Source organism: Acanthopagrus latus, chromosome 5 (assembly GCF_904848185.1).
Source record: "Acanthopagrus latus isolate v.2019 chromosome 5, fAcaLat1.1, whole genome shotgun sequence".
In the NCBI taxonomy this organism is placed as follows: Eukaryota; Metazoa; Chordata; class Actinopteri; order Spariformes; family Sparidae; genus Acanthopagrus; species Acanthopagrus latus.
The window spans coordinates 22,705,810-22,731,029 of record NC_051043.1 but is presented as its reverse complement, the minus strand read 5'-3'; the positions used below and the strand labels follow the sequence as shown (position 1 = coordinate 22,731,029).

General features: G+C 42.0%; 1 protein-coding gene across 1 annotated transcript in view; it reads right to left on the bottom strand.

The window, feature by feature from the left end:
* The window catches only part of fbxl17 (F-box and leucine-rich repeat protein 17), a 224,112-nt gene extending 199,383 nt beyond the window's left edge, over positions 1 to 24,729 (bottom strand). The window contains exons 1-6 of the mRNA XM_037097161.1: positions 24,476 to 24,729; positions 22,562 to 23,073; positions 21,074 to 21,457; positions 20,681 to 20,803; positions 20,316 to 20,573; positions 20,041 to 20,172 (exon numbers count right to left, since the gene is read on the bottom strand). Coding sequence (XP_036953056.1) covers positions 20,041 to 20,172; positions 20,316 to 20,573; positions 20,681 to 20,803; positions 21,074 to 21,457; positions 22,562 to 23,053 — 1,389 coding nt within the window. The 5' untranslated portion in view covers positions 23,054 to 23,073; positions 24,476 to 24,729. The remainder of the gene's footprint in view (positions 1 to 20,040; positions 20,173 to 20,315; positions 20,574 to 20,680; positions 20,804 to 21,073; positions 21,458 to 22,561; positions 23,074 to 24,475) is intronic.
* Positions 24,730 to 25,220: the final 491 nt, after the last annotated feature.

The window sequence follows — 25,220 nt, the reverse complement described above, 5'->3', positions numbered from 1 at the left end:
TAAACTGGCAGGCAAGCACCCAAAGAGAGCCCGAGCTGACGTCTAGTTGACGCGAATGAGACAAACCTTTTTAGCCTTTAACTCCCTCGTGGACCGGAGTCATAAAATTATTTGCTTGGCTGCACTGAGTTCTGCCAGAGCGTATCTGCAATGCTAATAAACTCCATCGGCGCTGGCAGGTAATAGCATGCTACTGTAACTTTTCTACCTCAGCTCAGCACAGCTCAATCAGCCCCCGCCAGAGGCCTCTCCTCTATGAGTCCCCGCGGCTCAGAATCAGCAACTTTCAATCTCGGTGTGTTAGCACGCAAGAAGACGCAACTGTACGTTTGGGATGGGTGATGAGACAAGCAGACAGCGCTGCGTGAGAGTGAGAGAACAGCAGCACCCGCACACACACACACACACACACACACACACTAGCACACTTACTGTCGCACGTACAAACACACACACACATGCCGTCTAATATCAGCTCAGTCCCCGACTCCCTTTAAGAGACCTGAGAGCTGAAGAGGGGGAAATAAATACTCTGCTTTATTACTGGGAGAAAGACAGAGAGGAGAGACGAAGGGAGGAGGGAAAAAGTAAAACAGAGAGGCGGGATGAGACTGCACACTCACACACACACATACACATACACACACTGCCATGACTGGCTCTACCTGATCTTGCTGATTCCCATATAGGAGTGACAAACGCTTCAATTCTCCCAGTCAGCAAACCTCCCTCACCCCTTTCCTCTCATATACTGTCAGCTGACAAAGTAGAAAGAGAGTCTCCGCACACTATATAATACTGTTCTATAATAATACACACAACACGGTTACATATCAACACCTCTCACATTGAGAGGCAAACGTGCGTCTTCTGCATCTCCAATTAAGAGCACAAGTAGTTCCTAAGTAACATAATGAATCATGTTTCTTAACAATAAAAGCTCCACAGGATATCTTTAATTAACATTCATTGACTAATCTACTAATTTAACATGGCACTGTGTGAAGGCACTGTACTATACATTCACATTACCTGACCTTTCATATGCGGAGGTGGAGGGGGATGGTGGTGAAGTTACAGGCGACAAAGGCTGCCAGGCTGGTGACGGCAGTACAAGTCTTTGTATCAGCAACTGTAGTGTGAAATCACTGGATATATTTGACGCGGGACCACAGCATTTCAACATTTGCAAACATGACACTACCGGATATTTTCAAGGAGGTCTCTGAGCAATTTCCAGCTGTTTCTGAGGCGGACAAAGCCGGTATTTTAAGCCAGCACGTGATGTTATTCTTAAGTGATTTTTTGCGTCTAAACCTAAACAGAGAATAAGCACAATATTGTAACAGCAGAAAAAATGAAAATTGGAGTTGCAACATAAAAAAAAACAGTTTTTACTTCTCTGTGGTTTTGCAGAAAGGCCAACATTTATGCAATTGGGTTAGAGTAACACTAGATGAAATGAAATCCTACTGACAAGATGTGTTATTGGTGTTTTGTGCAGAAAGCATTTTTTAAATAAGGCTTAATAGTAGATTATACAGTAGATTAATAGTAGATTATACAGACAATAAAGTTACGTTGCTGTTATGCTTTGAATTGTGGGTGGACATTTGGTTAACGTTACTTATGCAGGAGGTACGTTGGAGGAGAGGCAGAGATCATCTGCAAGTGATAATAAAAAAAAAACAAAAACTCAACTAGTCTTTTAAGGCCATCTTGTCGGATGTCTTCGATAAGATTTTAACTTGCTGGGAAGCACGAACCAGACGAGACCAACGCTGAGCGTGACTTCTTCCTCACAACAATTACTAATCACATCAGCCATTTTCACCTGAAGCTAACGTCTGCAGCCATAAATAATGCAGCAAGCCCAGCTAATCAGCCGAGATCTGAGGAGGCGCTGTCAACTTCTCCTTCCAACTCTGAGAGAGGTGTGTGCAACAGAGTCAATCAATGAACGCCTTATCTTAAAGCTGCCATGTGAAAACAATATGATGGTAGATTACAACAAACGTGTAAGGTGCTGCATATGGATGAATGTTTTGTTTTTGTAATGTTTATGTATTGAAAAGATGCTTTCATTTTGTAGCCTGCTGTAGTCTGATTACTGGAAGGACTTTCTGAATAAAAAGGGAATTTTAATGATGAAAAAGTAGCCATGTGCAGTAATATAGATCACTGAGGATGATGTACACTGAGCTGCATCGGGATGCAACGAGAATCGTTTTGCATTTTAATTGTTGAACGGTGAGGCCTGTAGTAGGACTGTATTGACACTGAACAGTATTCTAGCTAACTCACTCTCACTGCCAAATCTGCAATCATAGATTGGTCTTGAGCTATCCTGGAACCTCCATACTCCCAAGTCAGGGAGAGCTGTTTCCATCTCCACCATCCACCTCATGACACAAAGGTACAACATGTGTATCTTAGGATGCATACACTGCTACACACTGCCTCTGCAGGCAGTAGAGTTGCATGAAAGTAACAGTACAGGTACTGGGACAAGGACTGCAGAACAACCTGTGTGTCCATGCCAAATCTGTATTAAGTTCTGTGGGTTGGGTACTTATGATCTATTGGACAGTGAAAAATCTGACACATACATCCAGCTTACTTAAAGAGCATTGATCGAGTCAGCTCCAATGAAGAATGGCTGATTCAGATGAATGTGCAAACATTCAAAAGACCCCCCGAAGCATTCGACTTTTAACTTTTTAAACATACTTTAAAGAAAGAATAAATGCCTGGGGCACTGCCTATAACACAACCTGCAAACTTCCCTCTATCTGCATAGATAACCAAATTGATTCACCTGACTTAACAATCTCCGCATTTCTCTTCCTCAAGCTGCCAGTCACGACAGGAGTGTGAGAATAAGAAGACCAAGATTCTCCCTAAATCATATTCCCTTGATAAAGCCCAGTAGGAGTTGGGTAGGAAGGTTTCCCCTGACCTCATGCCATACAGACAACTCCCTCTGGTACCATCAGGCCCTCCACAGTCATCATGAACGTCCCCTGGCACATTCCTGTGGTACCCCACATAGTGAAGGGAGACATTTGAAAGTGTATATATAGGCTCTGGGTGTGTGTGTGTGTGTGTGTGTGTGTGTGTGTGTGTGGAGCCGTAGTAATCCCACGCTACTCTGGCACGGCTCCAGCAGACATGGGAACACCACAATGGATTACTCATGGAAGAGAGGGATTTACAGAGGAAGAGAAAGAGATCAATGGAGGAAGGTACAGCAGAGAAGGGGAGACAGAGTGGAGAGTCTCCTGAATACCATTAGTCTGTATCTGCATAGACACAGTCAAAGAGGGCTAATCAGTTTAAGATTTCTATCGATACACTCCAGATAAAAGCGCGAGTAGAAAAGAACAGGAGAAATAGAGGGGGAAAACTTTGAGGCCACTGGCATTAGTTGTAGTATATATAAGGGAATAAAAAATACTGGAAAAAGACAGCTTCGACTAGTTATGAGTAGAAATAATTATTAAAAAATATGAAGCTCATAACAGTGGTGTAACATTTCAAGGTGAAATTGAGTTCTCCCTGAAAAAGCTACTGCATTATTTTGGGGGTACAAGTCATCTTTTAGCATCTCATATATAAAAAATAAATAATTTGGATTGGCTGAGTGTTTTGTATAGCTCACCTGTTCCCCTCAGTTAATTGCTTTAGCTCCTCTTATGCTGCCTATATGCAAGGCAATAGGTGTGTGAGCCCTACGACAATGTTCTTGTTTCAAGTTAAAGCTCAATGAACACAGACACCGAGACATGGCATTTTGCATGCAGCTAAATCGGGATCTGTGTGTATGTTGGCGTTTAAGTAACAACAAATTAGGGTTGCATATCATATTGCGATTAGACATATTTGAGCTGGCTTCTATTGTCACCATTACAGTTTGTCCACCTGGGAACAGAGGCTTTATTCTTCAACAGAAGTCAGTGTGTCTAGCTTAACATGTACCACAATACTTTAACAACTCTTCAACACCGATATTTTCTATATATCTAAATCCACTGTTTGAGTATTTTAATTTTTACAAGAAGAAATGCGGCAATTGAGAAACTGTTCAATGCTTGTTTTTTTTTTCCAAAATACAGAGAAAGAACGTATCGAGTTGCGATCGTAACAGCCCAGTATCTTACGTATACAACCCTGAGTCCCAAAAAGTTGTTCAATTCAGCAATTTACAAACAAACTCAGTTTGAACTGACTGAACTTGTTTGAAACGTGTTGTTGCATCAAATTCAAAATAAGCATATATTTACAAAAATCTGATGAGCTAAAACATGAAATGTACTTTCCTTGTACTGTTCTCAATTGAGTACACGTCAAAAGGGATTTTCAATTATCACATTCTGTTTCACACGACGCCCAAACTTTTTTGGAAGAAGGGTTGTATGTACACAGTGAAGGTTTGAGCAGAGATGGCACTGTAAACTGAGCACAGATTGAGGCTTCAAAATGGATCAGGTGTGCCAGAACAAGGCTGGAGCAACAAAAAAAAAAAAGAAGAAGAAAAAAAAAACGTGATATCTTGGGTTTTCGTAACAAGTGTGTCGAAGCCAACAGCTTTAATAATGTGAGGCAAGAAAACACACACAAAATCAAGACTCGTGAGCTAGCTAGCTTGCTTTGCCACCCTCACTCACACACACACACACACACATACACACACGCAGAGCACATCACCCTCCCACCAGGCTCAGCTGCTCCTCTACCTCCTACCACACTGACCTTCACCTGTCACACAGGCTTCATATTTACAGCCACTACAGCCCATCTGCCCACACTCAGCCCTGACTGTCAATCAGCAGCAGGCCGCCTCCCCCTCTGCCAATCCATCAACAGGCCTAAAGCACTGAGCCGGCACAAACACCGACATTAACAACAAGTGATCTGGTGCTTAATGGCTCGATGCCACTTTGTGCCAAACCGATACGAATTCAAAGTTTGGGTATTTATCAGTAGTTTGAACATAGTTTGCAGAAAAGCACTGTGTAGGATAAACTAGCTAAATTTCTTTTCACCCATGATGACACAAATTCAGATTATCTTGTGTGTATCTTCACTCACTGCATACCAGCATTGGCCGAATGTTTCATAACAAATTGTAAGGGAAGGACACGTGAAAATCGAGCTGCACACCCCCAACAGTTCTTTCCTTTCTGACCAGCTGTATCTAATGGGATGCTGTGACTGCCGGTTGTATGCAATCACTTCTTATTAGTCACAATTTTAGTCCTGTGCAGGTATAGTGAAGGTCAGCGGCAAATTCATTTTGTGCAACCACACACATGTGAGCACACCTATGCCTCCAGTAATGGCTCATATTTTCATCCCTTCACCGCTGTCTAGAAAAGTGGGGCAAATGCTCCAGGTAGTACAGCATGCTAAGGGCTTTCACACACACACTCACATACTCAGACGCTCACACACATCCTCCCCTGCAGGTAGCAGCGCCTGGGTAGGGGGCCGCTGGATTCAGCCCCCTGCATCTCAATGACAACCACACATCCACAGGGATTTATCTAAATGCAAATCAGCTGCCTTCACTCAACAACACACACATAATTTACTTTGCATGCCCCAAAATACACGATGCAGCCGGGCACAGACAGCCACTCAGGCAGCCTGGGCGGCCCCTTCGGCTCTGCCTTCTCCCTTTTATCTGTGCCCTCTGGAGCGTGCTCATTTTCACCAAATTCACTTTTAATTGAGAGCTAATTTAGTTAATCCAAATTCACACTGGAGGTAGATCGGACTGGAAGGAAAAGCAAAAGAGGGAGAGAGGAAGGGAGGACGATTCAAGAGCCATATTTTAAGTGGAAGGTGTCAATCAAAAGGAGAGAATCGACTTGAATGGCCAGAAAAGAGAGGAGAGAAAAATATGGGCAAAACAAGGTAGTTACTGAGGTTTTATTTGTTAACAAGTAGACTTAAAAGACAAAGAGACTCATCTGGCAACCTAAAACCAGCCACTTAAAGTCGTCCCAAACAGCCAAAGACAAATTATGTTTTCATTGCAGCTGCAACAATGTCAATCGAACTTCTGTTCACCTCAGTGACCTGCGCTATCCTTCCTAGTGATAAAGCTGACCCAGAGCAATGTGTAAGGTGTCCATGAAGCTGCTAGGACCTGCAACCCGTGATGTAAACCATGCTGTAAAGTGATCTATGCTTCAAAGGTTATCCGGGGTCTCTGCGATGGGGAAACAACCTCCTCGATGCCGCCTGATGCTTTCTGCACTTCTACATAGCTGTTAATTGGCCCAGCTAAGTGCACCATTAATCGATTGCTTGTCTCTATGCTATATCTCATAACGCTGTTGCACTCTGGCAACGCCAGGCGAAGAAATGTGAGGTTCAGGAAGTCACACTTTTCCTCTGGTGAAATACTGGTGCTGGAGCGAGAGGAAGTAGAGAGTAATGGCTGCTTCTCAAAGACAGGCGTGGGTGTTGGGCTGATGGCAACGGAGAGGAGAAAAAAAAACTGCTGCAGAGTTTAACATCATTGAAGTCAATTTTATTAACACTCTGGACAAGTGGAAAGAACACGCATTTGTAATTTGCTTAAAGTCTGAATGTAAGTATATGGTCTCCTCAAAACTGTGTGCATCACAAAAGCTTACATCACAATATCAATGAATATCAATGATTTAAATATGAGTAAACAAATAACACCCTCCCTTCTGAACTTTCTGACTTTGAACAGACAAGTGAAAGAAAATAAATGTTAAAAGCAGAAGAAAATAAATCTGTTGGTTCCACAAACAATGACAAGTGATGAAGACACAACTTTTGTCAGACAACAGACACATACATGTGGAAATAAAGGGGATTTCTTGCATTTAACAGTCTATAATGTATTAAGCAGGCACTGAATGAACAGATGGCAGGCACACTGCTCACCTGACAGCTACTTAAAAATCAATTTAGCGGTTTATTTGACTGGTGAACTTCAATCCAAGCTACACACACACACACACACACACACACACACACACACACACATAGAACAAAGGTTCTATGAGTGTGATAATGACGAGCAGAAATGAAAATGTGTATATTAAATTAATCCTGAGATGTAGATAGATATATTTTTTGTTAAATGCCACATATTCTTTTTTGTTTGTTTTTGTTCATCAGTATATTACTCATTCAAATCATCATGGCTTTGAAAAAAATAGTGTAAAACAACACAATATTATTTATTTTTTATTAAACTTTTTTTTTGGTCATTTATATAATAAAAATAGACAACCACATAATTGCTGGTTACAGCTTCACAAATGCTATAATATGCTTAATTTGCTCACTGTCATAAAATCATAAAACAAATTACATTGCTTTTTCTTAAGCTGTTGGTCATAATTAGCAAGAAATTGCAGAAATATAATGAACATTTATTAATTACATTTTTACATTTGTGTATTTAACTGGTTGATTGTAAAAATGTAAAAAAAAATAAATTAATAAAAAGTTCTCAACCAATTTTAAAAAAAAGGACAACCACCAGTCAAATATGAATTTAAAACATGGATTCAACCGCCAGGATTTATTTCAAATATAACCAAGAAGTAGAAACCTGAAGCTCACGAAACCCACCGCCACTTTTAATATACTTCAGTAGCATAAAGTTCAAAAAAACAACCTTATGCTGCTCTGAACATTTTCAGAGAACAGTAAAGCCGTTACTGACTCCCAGTCCAACCAACTCCCTTTGCAAGATCATCAGCAGAGCAAAGGAGCGAACCCACCAGAGAAGAAGCAAGGTAAAAAAAAAAACTCATCTCACCGACCTTAAATTTGTACTCAAAATAAAACTCTTCCCCGAGCGAACCAGAAGCGTATTAACAAGCAGCGTTCTCCGTCTGTGTGCTGTAGGCAGCAACGACTGTAGCAGCCTGAGAAGGAAACAAACAAATCACATCTCCTCTCCTGTGACTTCCCTGAGAAAGTCAGTCAAGTTATTTCTAGATTTGAAGATACAGACCACAATTAGGGCAGCACTATAAAAGAATACTACAACAACTGAAATCCTATGTGAAAATAAATACTGGAGACAGGTTTTATCCATGCTTTGTGCCGATTTCACACTGGTATATATGTCAGCATTATCAAAAAAAATAAGTTACAGCAGTATTCTTTCAACTGCTGTTCATATATAACTGGATGCCCCTCTCCTCACCTTTCCCTACAGTGGATGCAAAAAATGCAGAAAGTGGGAAAAGCCTTCTCAAGTGTTTGGTTTGTCCCTTCTGGTCTACCGTATAAACATGCCGGACTCCGGACATGGAGGAGGAGCACGGACATCTATTAAGAACTGGATGCAGCATCACAGAGGGAGATATGTTAGAAAGGAAAGCTGCTCATTGGCGCATGAGGCCATAAAAGTTTGTCCCCCAGGTATAAAATTATCCAGGTCTTCTACATTGTGGGACCCATGGAGCGTGCACACTATAGAGCTAAGCGGTCTAGCTTCCTGTTTAGCCCCTGGCTAACTTGAATGGGGATGAAATGATTTAATAGTGCCGTTCTTATTAACTTTCCACATGTTATCGGATTGAATGGTTCAAATTCTAATCGTGTAAGGAGTCATTCCGTCGGGGTTGTGACCCTCAAATGATGTGCCCACTGTTTTACAGCAACTTCTTTCACAGTGAAAGATGATGGGAGTTTTTTTGGGCCCCAATGCATCACGTTGCTTCAAATCCTGAGGCGATGCTAGTCGTGGGAGCTCACAGAGGACCAACTGCCTCTCTAGATATAAAATACTTATTCTGTGTAATGAAAACATTATTCTTGGTTTCTGATACTTCTACGCTAATAATAACAGAATTAAGAAAATGACATTCCATTTCTGCCAATAACATCCCCCGTATATCCTACACACTCAACATTTGTCACACACTTTAATTAGCAACAAACCCCAAAGAGAATACCGCCATATGAGCTTCACTCCATTCAGCTCACTCCAAACAAAAATGTGAAATATTTCAACTTCTATGAAGAACAACAGTGGAGCAGCCTGACATGCAGGCTGTCGGTCGCTGGAGCACAAAGGTTTGTCTGACGCCCGGACGTACTACAATAAAGGCCCTGACCCTGCAGAAATAGCTTAGCAGGCCTCTTAGAAAACCTTCTTCTTAAGAGGAAAAAAAGGGACTCGAACAACCCCGGAGCTTTTCAGACGGCACGCTAGGTCGTCCTTGAAAAGATGGACAAGCTGCAGCGAGACAGAAGCTAACAAAGAAAAAAAAAAAACTGAATTTGACGGAGGGATGCACTTCAGAGCCGGCAAATAGAGACAGAACGGGAGACAAGTCACAAAGACGAGTGACAAACCAATAGAGGGACAAACGCCTGTACTGTGCAGAACAACAGCGCAGACGAGAGCAGAGAGAGACACAAACTGTACAGGTGAGGGAATCCCGATTATAGCTTGACCTCGTTAACCCCAGAGGCTCGTTAGAGTCTCGTTACCACAGCATTCTCCAGGCCCATCCTCTGTCACACCTTCATTAAGCCCATCGACCCACTGTGCTTATTAAACACATTCATTACCCCAAGTATTGAACCGCTGCTGCCATTGCTGGCCCCAAATGCATCACGGGGGGGTGGGTGGGGGGAGGGGGGAGTGAAGGCAGAAGGGTGATGTCTGTTGGAGGGTGAGATAGTAGATTTGGGGGGGATGTTGCGGAGGGAGGTGGGGTACAACATCTAGAGACATTCATACAGATGCACACCTTACTGCCTCATATCAATCATCGCTAATGAAGTCAGCGATTAGAGGCGCTTGGCCTCTCAATCACGAGGGGGGACGGAGACAACGGGAGGAAAATGTGACAGAGGGTGAGGAAGAAATTGAGAGGGAGGATATGGCTTGTTTGAGGGAGGAGGAGAGTGATGGGATGAGTAGCGGGACCATAAGCGTGAAAAGGGGATAAAATAAGAGTTTAAAATAAGCTGAAAAAAAAGGGGGGGGCAGGTAGACTTTCTCCTCCTCGGTTTAACAGTTCTGTCTCTTCTCCGCGGCACGCGACAGACGTGATTCCCCGAGGAGAGCCATTCATCACGATACATACGGACTCGTCCACCGAGCTAAAGGCCTCCGTCCTGGCTTCGGGCTCCTGCTTTAAATGATGACATCATTTCTGCCCATCTCAAACAAAAGGAAAACTCATCATCGGAGAGAGGGAGAGGGAGAGGAAAGCGAAGGAGCGCAAAGAGATTAAGAAGAGTAAAGGCGTGAGCGAGGTGTCGGAAAGGGCCATGAATCATCGTGACATCCCTGGCTGGGTGTCAGGAGCTTCGGCTGTCTGGAGCTGGATAAACAGAGGGCCTCTAAAGCAATGCTCTTTAGACAGTGGCCAGGTCAGAGCCCGGCACTTGCCCTCAGGAGAGCTCAAACGGGTGCCAAATTCTTTTCACCTAAATTAATCGTCAAAAGTTTGCGGTCGTTATGTTGCCAAAACCCTTTCCAACTCGCTGCTGGCGAGCAGAGGTGGACCATTTACAGAAAATATCGAATTCAGAGTTTTACTCTAGATGAAAGTAGAATCACTCATTCTAGGGGTAAAGGTTACAAAAAGCCAGACTGAAGACAACAGAAGAACAAACACTAAGCTCTATGACTGCAATTAATCCTTATTGTCATTATTTGTTAATCGACTGGTTTAAAAAACATTTCAAAAAATGTCCTTCACAACATTCTAGCACACATAGTGATGTCTATAAATTCTCACTTTGTCCAACCAACAGTCCAAAACTCTAAAATATATCAATGACTGTAACACAAGAGGGAATGAAGCAGGTTTCCAGTGGTCTTTTATTCTGGAATGTTTCAATGTCCTGGCCAGTGGAAGAAACTGCGGTCAAGTATTAACCGTATTTATTGAGCTGAGAAACAATTAATTGAGAATTTTGATGCTGTGGATCACCAGCCTGAAGAATCTGTATTTGACAACCTGAGAATGAGACTCAACAATCAACCATCTTTCTCCAGAATTCCTACTTTGCCTCTAATTAAAAACTGGGTTTAATTAAAGGTAAATTAAATCTGAATTTAATCGAAGGCAGTTCTTTTCAATGGACATAATCGGCGTTGAGATTTCAAGGTCCAATTTTGTAAGAAAGTTAATTTTAGTTAGTTAGTTAAGAGTCTGATTCCCAACTTTCTGGTCGGTTGCCATTCCAAAGTGTCAGTATTTGACGAGCTGGGAATGAGACTCTAAAATTAACAGATTTTCTTGATATCAAACAGTAATAACCAGTCCATGACAACCCTGGTTTTACTAAAAATGAATGACTATTTCTATGACCTACTCATCTCTCACAGTTATTTTCACACCTTATTGATGATGGTGAAATGCGTGAAGAGCACAAGGTTGGAACCGCATGAAATATTTGTCCAAAAATTACAAATTGCTGCTTTTGTAATGGTAAATCAAATATTTTTAACATCTGAGAAACACAATTTTGGCCTTTTTGCATGAAAAATAACAAATTATTAATTGATTACCAAATGTCCTGTCTGGACTGCTCAAGGTGACATTTACAAATTATTTGTTTTATGTGTTTTATCTAAAAAACAGTCCACAAAAAAAGCAACAAATCTTCATATTGGAGGAACCTTGAGCAATAAATGTTGGGATTTTTTGCTAAAAAAAATGACTAGTTATAATCTGTCAGTTGACTAATGAATTACTAAAAGTCTTTTCAGCTCTACTGAGCTCCCTCACAACACCTTATTTAACTTCACCCAACGTAAGTTTTCCTCTTTCATGCATACAACAGTGTCATCTTATAAAATCTGACAAGAGGGAGGTATTAGACAGACAGCAGGATACAGTTTTTTGTACGCTCAGCCACCCAGTAATACATGTTTCAAGTGGAGAAAAAAAAATTAACTGTGGGTTTCATCTCAGCTTTACCCCCCTGGACCGTCTCAGGCTGCAGTCCCTCCGTGTGCTCAGCCAGAGTAAGCAATGAACGGAAAAAGGAATGGAAATGGAAGTCACATCCACATTAACATTCTTCAGTGCATTTCCAGGTACTCTGTTAGCTGCGGGCGAATGCTTGATAACGTCATGGAGATGAGTGCTGCTACAACATCCACAGTGCTGAGAGATTATGTATTACCACTGCAAAGGCCATTCAGAGTTTTTCCTGGCGACAGGTGAGGAAACGCTCATTTTCATTTCAATAGAATCAAATTCTTACATAAATTACACGCCATTCAAAAAAGGACACGGAAGGTGCAAACAGCCGCTTCACACACACACACAGGTATATGAGATGGAGAATATTAGAGCATCAACATTGTTGTGAAAGCATAATTGTTGTATTAATCAAGTTGAACTTCTTCCTTTCTACAACCGATCCCACATATTTAAACCACACAGACAAAGCAAGTTGAGAAAAAGTAAATTATTTGTTATTATTCAGTAGGTTTTACGAACAGTATGGAACCTTTAATGTGCAGCCAAATTACAGCAACACATGCACTCAGCAGCCTGTTAATTCACTGCTCACCCAGTGTAGTATTACTGCTCTTAGCCAGTCCTACTGCACCCTCTGCAGGTGGAAACCGAGCATGTCGTCTCAACTCGTATGCACACACATTTTCAGGTGCCTTTTACATTTGACACTTCAGAAAAACAAGCGCTGATCTGAAGCCTGGATGCTACATTGATTTGACTTTATCTGTGTTACTGTCCTTCACACTTCAGTTACATACAAAAGTACATTATTTGTCCCTTAAGGGGCAATTGCCTGATGCAGGCATGTATACAAACACAATCTAAAAAAAGATACAAAAGTGTAAAGATTCAAAGGAAAGAAAAGAATGAACGAGCTGAAAGACTGAAGGGTCGTTGGTGGTGGCAAATTCGACACGAAGTAAACAAATCTTCTCTTGTACTAATTGTGTCATGACTTCTGGAATAACACCAAATTCTTTGTTTGTATGTTGCACATACAGGCAACCTAAAACACACACTTTATTATTGTTATTCAATATTGCAAATAATGCGTAGTGTGTGAGTTTGTCGAGGCAAAATTAGCTACATATTCCTTTTCTGTCATTCTAAACACTGCATATAAACCAGCAAATAAATGATAGTGTCTTTTTTGAAAAAGAGCTTTGAGACACCATTACATCAGGACCTGCTGTAAACGCACCACATTAAACCACTGCTACTGCCATCGCAGACACCAAGATATTATGTTAGCAGTTAACATCCAAGGTTGACATGCGTGTCAAATATGGCATATCATGTTCACACGTTTATTACACCTGTGACAGCAGGAGGGGGCGGCGTTATAACAAGCCAACAAGGCTGCCATCAGGGCGACCTTAGTTTGAGTCACACCCCTGGATATTCATGAGGACATCTGGAGACATTTACAGCTGTTTTAGTTGCATCATCTCCATTCGTGACTATGGCAACCAAAACAGGTCATTTAAACCAAACCATGATGCTTTCCTAACTCTGAGTGTTTTCTCGAGCAAGAGCGACAACAGAGCACAGCTTGCGGACAAAAGAGGAATAAAAACAAACGGTGGAAAAAGTTGGAGCATAAGAAACATCCAGTTAAGCTTATCTGTGTTTTTGCAGAAACATACTTTTAAGAAACATTTATTCTGCCGATTGGGCTCGCTACTACAGCTGCAATTTTTGTGTTTTCGAGCTACTATTTTTCCCTTCAGGCTACAGAGGTGTTGAACTGCTCCACTCCAAAGACTTTACTTTTCTGTACTGTAGAATGTCAATTTCAGAGGAGAGCAAACAAATTATTTTATTGCACAGTACATCTGTGTGCATAATACATAAAGTTTGAATCCAACATCAGCTGGTTACTAACGACTACTATCTTTAACATCAGAGAGGAGAAATACAATCAGTCTCCTTCACTACAACGTAGATATTAGAATCTGTCACTTTTGGCATTCTGTCGCTGTTTAACAACAGAGAGCCAGTTCAATTTGGCTTTCCCACTTCTCAATTATAATGGATGTCATTCACTTGACTTTGTTTTCTAGCCGTAAGTTTACTAATCTTTTATATTTCAATGAGCCACTCAGGGAATCCAAGAGAGCACCCGAGGTCGTTCTCTTCTTTTTCAAGAAGTGATTTCACCCGTGTTACTGACAGAGTTGGGGGGGAGACGCCTAATGTTGAGGCTGAGTATTTGCTCGGGGGTAACTAACGTTAAAAAGAAAACATTATAGCAAGGTGAAGCATCGCTTTGGAGGCACACTTCACTGACTCACATTCCCCCCCAAAAAAGTGCTTTTGCTTTCTTCCTTTTCTTGCTCTTCCTTTTAAAATGTGTTTTGTTCTCAGGCAGACGGCAGAGGGAACATATCGACGGAGTCTGTGTCTGAGTGCAGCCGGCTGTCCAAGTTAAAGTCAGTGCTCATTAATGCATCTGATTACTCTTCAGGCAAAGGCCGTTCAGCGCACACGCGCACACACACGCGTGCACACACACACACACACACACACAAGCTTTTTGGGGACACAGATCAATACAAAGGCACTTCAAAAGAGCAATGAAGAGGAGGATATTGGAGAGAGAAATAGACTACATACTGTGAATGTAAGCAGCAGTAATGGTAAAAATAAAAGTTTTATAGAGTAAATTCCATGTACAGACTGACCTTGCGTCCTTATTTTGAAGAGTTAGACACATTAAAGGCTAACTAATAACTATTTTTATTATTAACGAATGAACTGAATTATCATTCAAGTAGCTCGTTTTGTCCGGGCAAAACAACAAAAAGCATTCACCTGTCCCATTACTCGCTTCTTTGATGGCATCACAAGGATTTCATCAGCAGATCAAAATGTAGCCTGCTTGATGAGGACACAGTGAAAAGTTTCAGAACACAAGGGTAAATAAAGACTGAATCAGTCAAATGCTGTTTCAAGTATCAATAATTAACTGTCAGGCTCAACAGCAGCATTTAGTTTATTGTCAAAGAAGTGTAAGAAAAGCAGCAACGGCTGACACTGAGAAGCTGGAACCAGTGGGTTACAGGTGCCCGGTGGCGTGTTCTTGTAAACAAACTTAGTGCTGTTTACACTCAGAGTTATTATGAAAAATACATTGATTTTTTATCCTTGTGGTCCAACAAGCCTGTTTCCTTCCTCACAAAACATCTGCAGCAGTAAGATTTTTTTCAAAATGTTCTTCTGGGCCAGCCCCCGATATTTCACTGTAAAGACTTGTTTGGCTGATATCAATGACACGCTACCAACCACAGTACCACAGTTTCACCAAAATGTTCCTTCCACGACTCCAGTAACCACAACTACAAGGAAAAGTGCAATAAAGAGAATAAAAACAACATTTTCGGAAATAAACAGCGTAGCACATAGAAGAAATGTGGGGAAAGAAAGGGATGAAAATCTGGAAAAAGAAGGAAAGTAATGTGTTTTTGATTTAAGAAAAAAAACAAAAAGTAATAGCAGGGGAATTGAAGAGAGGAAATGGGGTTTAAGACTATTTATTAGGCATTCCCCCTGGCGGAACACAATGTATGTGGACAATAGACACCAGCATCTCCACAGTTGGTTACAGTAAATACCATCTTGACCTTGCTAACATATGGCTCCCTCCCAAATCCACAGAGAAAGAGAAAAGACCGAAAAAGAGAGAGCGAAAGACAAAAAAGACGACAAGGCAAAACTAAATGCCCTGATGACAGAGCTTTCCCTCTGTCCGATAGATAATCCAGCGTCATTAGCAGTTAAACTGACTAAATACATCACCAAAAAAAACAACATCTGACATTTAACATTCTGAAAACTCCCGTCTGTGAAGACTGGAGGGGATTGCTGAGATCTTGAAGGAAAAGATGGACAACGCACGTTTGTGTGGCAGGTCAGAGTGGTTCCATTTATCTCTAATGACAGTCAAATACATGGACAAAGTTTCCAGCCGAGGCTCCAGTGCAGCTGGCAGCTATTCAATTCATCGACTCCCACGTGTGTGTCCCTTCGACTGTTTTAAACTGCGTGTGTGTGTTGTTTTATGTCAAAAGGTCTAGCCCATAATAACTGACAGCTATCATTATCACTTCCTTTGTCTTTGCTCTCCCTCTGATCTGGCTAATTGAATCTGCTAACGTCAACATACAATTTTAATCTGCGATCATATTTGATTGGACTGGCGGAGCCTCGATGCTCCTGCCAGCAAAAACCAGACTGATGACAAGCTGGACAGGCAGCCAATCAGGGCGGGAGACGAGGCCCCTTCTTCACTGACCGGTGGCCAAGACACACCATTCACTCTTGACAGTTCGTCTTTTTCTCAGGGTTTCACGTTGTTCCACAGAGAAACACATCCTGCCCGTCCCTAACGCCTGAGAGGGAGAGTCGGAATACGTGGCGAAGCTCTGATTGTACATGCAGAGCGGTAATTACACCTAAATTGAGGGCGCATGGTAATCTATGTTAGGTCATCTGCAATTCCACTTACATTTCCACATTTTGCACTAATTAAAACTGTAAATAATCAGAGCCTGTGTGTGTAAGTACGACAGGGAGAGAGTGTGTGTGTGTGTGTGTGTGTGTGTGTGTGTGTGTGTGTGGGCAGACACAATGTCTTTGAGATCAGCCGGTGGAAGAATCTTCCCATCACAGTGCGGGAAAATTAAGTGCACACTCTTTGATTTTTAACAAGACAGGAGGGCAGATAAAGTTTCAAGTGAGAGTAGAAAAAGAGTAGGAAAAGTGCTTCTCCAGCAAAAATGTTTGCAGATTGCGTTTAATTGAAAGGAACAGCGGAGCAAAGTAACCCACATGGAGAGATGGGTGACAAGAGGTTTTCGTAGTTGGTCCACCAGTTGGTCCATGAAACTGACAGACTGCGGAGTTAAACTTTCAGGGCTGCCTCTCCCCCCTACGGCAAACTGAAGTGAGATGAGGAAAAGGGGAATTTGCTATTCTCTGAGCCTTTGCCCTTCGAGGTGGTGGAGGAGCACGGAATATGAATGGGAGGGAAGAGAAGAAAACACTTCAGAAGATGAAAACAAGCCTTGAAAGGCAACTGGTGCAATATAACCAACTCTGGCATAAATACTGGATGACGCCAATAAAGGATGCAGGGTAGATGTCAAAAAAGGAATGGGGCACAGAGACCCCACTGTCACCTGCTTTTCATAAAACACACACTTAGCCCAGGGTTATCTGTAGCCCCGGGCTGATGTGGCCCCAGGAAAACAAGCAATGAAAGAGCAACCGTCAATTTGTCAACCTTAAACAACATTTGGAGATACGAGTCACTGACGGAGACATCCTCAGCATTGCATTAGCAACTTTAGACTGTCATTTGTTAGAATAAATAACTGTAGCACCCTTCAATGTGATGATCATGACAGGAATTAATGCACTGTCCTTTAACTTTTGCAATTAAAGGAATCGTTAGAAATCTCCCAATTGCACACCTTGCATCATAAGAGAACACCTCACACATCTCTGCTACGCTTAAAATGTCCAAAACCTCCCTCCACATTGCTTCATGTAACTAAGAACCAAGATTGAAGAATTTGTGGTTTAATACGATATAATATACTGAAACAAAGAAACAAAACAGAGCAACCTTTAGCAGAATTCCTTATAATACTGTAACCATTTACAGAGCTGGTTATGGTCTTTACACAGAGAAAAGACCCTCCAGCATGGAACTGAAACCACAAGAATGACAAGAAGGAGGGAACGGAGGAAAGGAAATGTATGTGGGTGAAGGAAAAAAAAGGCAGAGGGCGAGTGAAAGACCACACAGAAACATCCTGCAGCAATTCAATTATTCAATTTTGGAGGAGGAGAAAGAGAGGGCAGAACAGAGTGAGTGAACGGGCTCATCCTCGTCTGTGATTGATTAGGAGAGACAGAGACAGGATCCTCGTACCGCAAAAACCAGCAGAGGAGAGAGAGGAGAGGAGAGGAGAGGAGAGAGAGGAGAGGAGAGGAGAGGAGAGGAGAGGAGAGGAGAGGAGAGGAGAGGAGAGGAGAGGAGAGGAGAGGCTTTCACCCTACTATCCCAAGACTGTGCAATTTATAGTGCACTAAAAACCAGAAAGCCCATCTCAATGCCGTTTCCTGGATCAGTTCACGTAGAGAACAAAAGGTTCAGCTGACACAATGGTCCCAGAAGTGTTCGCCCTATCATTTTCATACACCTTACAGAAAAGCCTCTTTTTTTTTTTTTTTTTTTTTACACACTGCTCCAAACCCTTTTAGTCAGCCTATAAAAGGCTGACCTCAGGTGAAATGAGATATAAATGGTCATCTTTTAAATTCTTTATATGTAATACAGTATTTATAATCATCACATCAATGCAGCCTGCGTTAATTTGAGATCCACATCCAAACGAGCACAAAAGCAAAAAAAATATCCCAAAAGCAGTCCTCAGTGATGCATATATTTGCAACACATTTTCATATTTTTGGATCTCACGGAGCCATCATATTCAGTCAAACTCATTCTGAGACTATACTTACAACACGTTTCCCACAAGGCAACACAATCAGAGAGAGCCTCAGGTAGTCTTTCAAGCTGTCAGAGAGAATAAATAGCCTCTGAGGAAGAATGTAAGTTTCTGGGTCGTCTTAATTTCTGGCAAACTTAATGACAATTTTGGGCCAAGCAACCGGAGCGCCCAGACATAACAATTCCCACATAGGCTGAGCCCATTTCTCTCCGCTCTAATGACAGGAAGCTAAAATAACCGAGACAATCTCACGTCTGAAAAATGACCGTCTGAAATTGATACTGCTGCGCTGAAATGTTATCAGCAGCAATATTAATCTCTCACCCAGTGGTAATCGCTAATTTCATATGCTATTAAGTTGATGAATGGGGTTTTAACAAACTGAGCTATTGTTAACAACTTAAGGCAGAGTAATTCATCAAGGTCATGATTACTCATGGACTGCGAAGAAATATTGGCAGGGGGGGAAAAAAATGCAGGAGTGCTAGTGAGAAAAGGAAGATCTACATAAAAGAAGTGAGAAAGAGACATGCCAAATGACTGTGAATGTTCTCTCTCTGCATCAGAATCCAATACTAAATTATCAATACAGGTGGAGAGGATATGTGGCTGTGGTCTGGTGGAGAAACGCACAACTCAGCAGGATTTTTCTTTTTTATCAAGCAGCTGTGGCCTAGAAAAAGTAAAAGCAGCTGGAAGTCAGAAGGTGGAAAACAATGACACCTCGTGGTGGTTTAAGGTCATCTGTCACCTTCTTCTGTATCTGCTGTTTTACGTAATGTAAATATGATGTTCATGATTTATTTAAACAAATAGCTGTAATTCAAGTGATTTAGGCATTAATCAGCAAGCATACGAACACTTGAACTTTTAAACGTGGCGTGAAGATGGACCACGCATCTTAACGCATTTATCAGTCACAGTACTGTAAAAAAAGATGCAAATATATGCACATAAAATCTACCAAAATAGGTATCAGCTCATTGCGGGGACTTCATATACAATGGCAATTAGCTGCTGTTCATCAAACACTTCAGTGTTCAGCAGATACTAGGTTGCTATGCCCAGTCTTGATTTCACCAAGAGTTTCTTATGACAGTCGCATACATTTAAGCGCCAAAGCAGGAGTAGTGAGTAAGCCGATTCTGATTCAGAGAGGTTAAGCAGAAAGAGAATAAATGAATAAATCTGCAGAGTAATGTCAGTGTTGTCTGGCAGACATTCAAGCCAGGGGAAGAAGGTGCATCGGGTTCAGGTTTTGCTTGCAACCATGCGTGAATTTCTTAGACTCCAGCACTGCAGGAACCAAGAGTAAATTAGAGAAAGAGTGCTCTGACAATATTCCCTCAATCCCAGAATGCTAGCAGCAGCTATATAGCAGAGAAGAGTACTCATTGAGGGCTGACATGACATGAACGCACACTTGAACATTCACACATTGCCGCGAGAAACAGACAGACAGGCGCCTGCACCAGCAGACCCACCAAGGCACACAGAGACACCAGATGTGTGGGACTCACCAGTTTGTTCTCTTGCAAGTAAAGTCTCTGTAGTTTACGGCATCCTCTAGCCAAGGCCACCATGCCTTCATCCGTGATACTGTAGCACTGACCCAAGTGGATATCCTTCAGTTCACTGCAGTGCTCTCCCAGCTAGAGGCAAAAGGGAGGATATATTGAGCATATGTAAGATTATACAGTCATTTTATTGGAGTATTACTACACATAAAAAGAATAAATGAGAATATCAAAAACCCAGACACTGAATAATCATTATTCTGGCTCTAAATTTATACCTTCTTTAGTGCCTCATCTGTTAGCTTGTCCTGGTTGCCCACGTGCACCTTCACCAGCAGAGGGCAGTGTGTAGCCAAGGCTGACAGGGACATGTCACCGAGCTGCTTGCAGCGGTATGCTGTGTACTTCTGCAGGCCTGGACAGTGTGAGGCCAGGGAAGACACGCCATGGTCATGGACCCCTCTGCAATCTGAGATGTTAATCTCTGTCACGTTCTGTCTCCGAGAGGCTATTTTCACCAGAAGATCGTCATTTACCTGGTGGAACACAGTAACACAATGTGAAACATAAAATGTGAAAGATATAAGAGACAAAAACAGTACTGTGAAAAGTTAAATAATATAACAAATATTGCACTTCTTACTTGTTGGAGACCACTGAGGTCGATTTGCTTCCAGAACTGGAAGTCCAAGCAGAGGTCCCTCCAGTATTTACACACCAGAGAGGCACACAGACAGCGCTCCTTCACTGTCAAGTGCGAGAGCACCTGAAAGGAGGAAAAGGATATAATGATAAGGTAAAATGCATGAAGACAAATCTGTTCAGCATGTACGCTCCCAGTGAAGTAAAAGCGATTCAACAACAACTTAGATGCTTTGGCTCATTTGTCAAAAAAGATAACAATCTTAATACACAGCATATCTCCAATCACTGGCAAGGTCTGGTTAGCATTTCTTTTAGTGACCAAAAAAAACACAAAAAGAGAGATTAGTAAATGTGAACAAGAGGCCATTTTGAGTTTTTGATGAGCTCTAACCTTAAGAAGGATGGAGGAAGGCAGGTGGTTGATACTTAAGTGATCAGCAGCAGCATCAGAACTTTTTGCCTGGCAGTCGTCATAGTGATGCAGGCAGCAGGGGGACGAGTCTGAACTTTGGGGCAAATCCGCATGAAGACCCAACCCGCAGCAGCCATCAGCAGGGGAGGAGGAAGAGGAGGAGGCAGAGGAAGAAGAGGTGGAGGAGGAGGGAAGTGGGCAGAGGGGAAGGTGGCAGTGGCCAGTTCCGGAGTTCGAGGCAGCCTCTCCCCCACCTCCTCCCACTCCTCCATTCTCCAGCCCTCCATCAGGGGCAGCGAAGGCGCAGCGTGGTTGCTTACAGGGGGTGCACCTCTGCACCTCTGAGCACTTCCTCTTACACACCTGCATCGAGAGACAGGCACAGATCAGCCGAGTCGAGACACATTTTTTTCAGGCAAGTCAAGGCAGATTTGACTGTAAAGCCTTTAAATACAAGCGCCCACATTGCGAAACATCACATCGAAACGCTGTCTCTTACTCTGGATCCTCAATGGGAACAAAACACAAAAGGAGTAAAAATAGTTCTGCTTTGAATTTGAAGTTTGTGACGCCTGCGATCCTGTCATTACATCTTAAGAAGACAGAAAAGCCATTGTGTCAGTTTATCTTTGAAAGTCATATGCAGCATTCAGAGCTTTGACAGACGCTACATGTTGTTCCTTATAATTTGCACAACTGTAAACAGATGCCCTCTTTAATTAGCAGATTTGCGGGGAAAATCTGTTCTGCATTCTGTGGTACTAATTATGATGATATGGTTATTGAGCCTGACATTTTTGAGCTATTCCTTAAAGGCTCCAGTGTTCACTTAAACAATTTCACACAGATATTATGTTTCCAAGGCTTTTAGCTGATTTAGAATCATCTTTTGGTGTTGCATATTGTAAAACAAGGCTCCAAGCTGTCACTATTTTGGTCGCACACGCACCAAGATATCTGTGAAGAGCGACAAAACATTTTCATTAATTGCACCAGTGTGCCTGAGAGGCTGATTTTTTGAGATTATTAATTTGTTGTGTGTGATTTAAAGGAAGATAACGTGTATTTCCGCCTCTGTTTCTGATTGCATACATTCAAATAATGTGCTAAAGCTAAAATGTGTTTTTCAGTACACCTAAATTTTGTGCTGGTGCCACTAAATAAAAACGTTACATCCAAGTTATAAATACTTGTACTGCCCTCATGCAGTTGGTCAAACACACTTTAGTCGACTGATAGTTTATAATGATCTTTTAGGTGTATAATGTGGTGTTGAGCATCATAATATTTTCCACAAAGTAAGTAAGTCTCAAGTAAGATTTTAGGAGATGCTCCCACTTTAAAGACAAGCATGTCATGGCATAATTGATAGATCAGGGATGTTTAGGCCATCCCTAAAGATTTGGGTCCCCGCTGTAGATTTATCAAATACAACTTTTTGGTACTGTTGGTGCAGCAGCTCCCTACCATCTCAGTATAGTCACTGTTGCAGCCAGGCACAGGTACAGGTATGGGTACGGTCACAGACACCCCAGCGGTTCTGAACAGCGCAGGTGGTGGGATCAGTTTTGCAGGAACGGCTGATAAAAGGCTCCTCCCTTGGCCCTCCCAGACAGCCAACTCCCGCGGTGACAACAGGAACTTGGAGCAGTCCTCAGGAGATGTGAGTGTTGCGTATCGCTCAGCGAGCTTCGAGGCAGCTGCTGCTCCTATGCCGACTCCACCAACACCAGGGACACTGATTCCGGTGATGCTGTTGTGGCGGCACACGTTACCGTTGACTCCGGCCTCCAAGTGGTCGCTGTCGTCGTCGTTGAGACCGGTGCTGTTGCTGTGGACGATGAAGCAGAGCATGCAGGGCAGCTGCAGGAAACAGTTCCTCTTCTTCTTCTTCCTGTGGTGCAACTTGCGTGTCCTCTTCTTCAGGCGATAACCATTTTTCGAGAGAAGATGGCCCATATAGATGATTCAAGGAAACTCTAGAACAAAGAGAGTAAATTCATTATTGAACACATTCAGGAATATTTCAAGGGAGGGCAGGATATCATTGTCTACACATAACCTGTATTATTGTGTGTATGATGGACCAAAACAATTAATTTTCCAGTATCTTACTTTTAAAACGTGTTCTTCATCATTTAACAAATGAAAGCCAAACATCTCAAACATGGCAGAGCTCAACTCTGTCTTCCAAGAATCAACCACGCAAGAGAAAAAGGCACAGAATTGATCAAGTTAAGGGAGTAAAAATCTACGAAAAGAAAACAAACAAGGCAAGAGAATGTGTTCAGTATTTTGCATTTTTCAGTGCTCACATTAAGGGATCATAGCATCTAGGCTAACTACTGCTATTACGCTAACGACAGTACACTACATTACTTTGACAGTAACGGTTTTGTTGTGTAGAAAAGGTCAAATGTTAATATCACTTTATGAATAGAGACCAGCATGAACAAGGAAAAAGGGGAAACTGTCAAGTTCTTCTGCAGACAGTATCCTCCAGAATAAATAATAAGTGCTAATACCTGAGTATTTCTTTGAGCATAACAAATGTTCCAGTTGCTGCAAGAAGGGCATTGTTAATTATCAGCTGAATTTAATTCAATGCCTGATTCAGACAGCTAAACTTTAAAAAGACTGTGGATGTAGGCCTCTATCACATAAAACAATATAACAGCATAATGAAGACAGACATGAGAAAAACATGACAGGAAAGAGTCAAGTCAAGGACAATCAACACAGATCTATGAATAGAGACACAGCTGGGATCACACTGTATATTGATCTAAAAATAGGCTGTCACTACTCTCTTCTCCCCGTGTAGTACACATTACTACACTTCACAGGGACATCCTAGCTTGGTATCACAATGAAAAAAAAGACCACTATAACACAATCGTTAACAACTATTAGCACACAACAAAGGAGCAGTGAGCGCTGTAACCGTGTTTCTCCCTTAGTCGCAGACAGTTTCACTTATTATTTGTGTTGTGAATGCATTATTTAAGCACATGTGGAGACCATTATTGGTTACGTATGACTACAACACAGCTGCGTTGTTGTTGCTGTCACACTGCAGCCTAGCAAGGAAACAGCAGCGTCTGATAGCTGCCGACTGAACAGATGTAAACAGTGAACAGGTGGTCATTTGTTTAGCATATACACACACAAAGCTGTCCTGGCGTGATGGGCTGCGTTTCACCTGACATCCCGACAGCTTAGTGCCTAATATCCGCTCCGACTCAATGAAATATTTACACCCTCATTTAAAGAAAAAACACTCGGTTCTCTTGCTAACCCAGCTCAGCTCTCTGACAGGCTAGCTTGCTCCATCTATAAGATGCTAAGTTAGCTGTGGAGGCAACATGAAACATGTCTCACCACTTCACACGGTGCTCCCACACACCGGACGGTGCTCGCATAATACTGCTATGCTGCACTGTCTGGAGGAGCGCTGACAGGTCCCGGCAGGAGAGACACGGAGGAGAGGAAGGCTGCTACCGAACTAGCGTAGTGTTTATCCAAACAGTGGCAGCTCTGGCTCTGCTGCTGCTGCTGCTCTTGAGGACGACACTTCCGCACCGAGAGGGCAGCCGTACGGAAGCCGACGAGGGCGCTTCGTAATTCCCCGCACAGCGTAGAGACGCTCCGTTACGATTCCAAGTCCTGCATTAAAGAGCTTACTTAAGTACATGCATATATTACCATTCAAATATGAGCAGCTAAATTTAGCGTACACGGGTGATGCATTAACGTGTAAGAGAAATGTAACTAAGTGCATTTACTTAAATACAATGTTGAATTACTTCTCATTTTCTTTTGTGTTTCTATTTAGTGCTATGCTCCACCACCACTGGACATTGCTTTAGAGAGTACCTAAAAGAGTAATATGAGTAAAAATAAACATGCTGTGTTACATTATTACTTTGGGAAAAGTGTAAGACACTCATACAAATACAATCTTAAATTATCTGATATTTAATGTACGTTCTAGCAAGAAAATGAACAGTAGAAGTACAAGTAAAAAGTACGTAATACATGTATGTATACAAGTATGCATATAGGCCTACAGTGTACTATAGGCTTTTACTTAGTTACTATTTGTTTGGGTTACTTTTACTTTTAC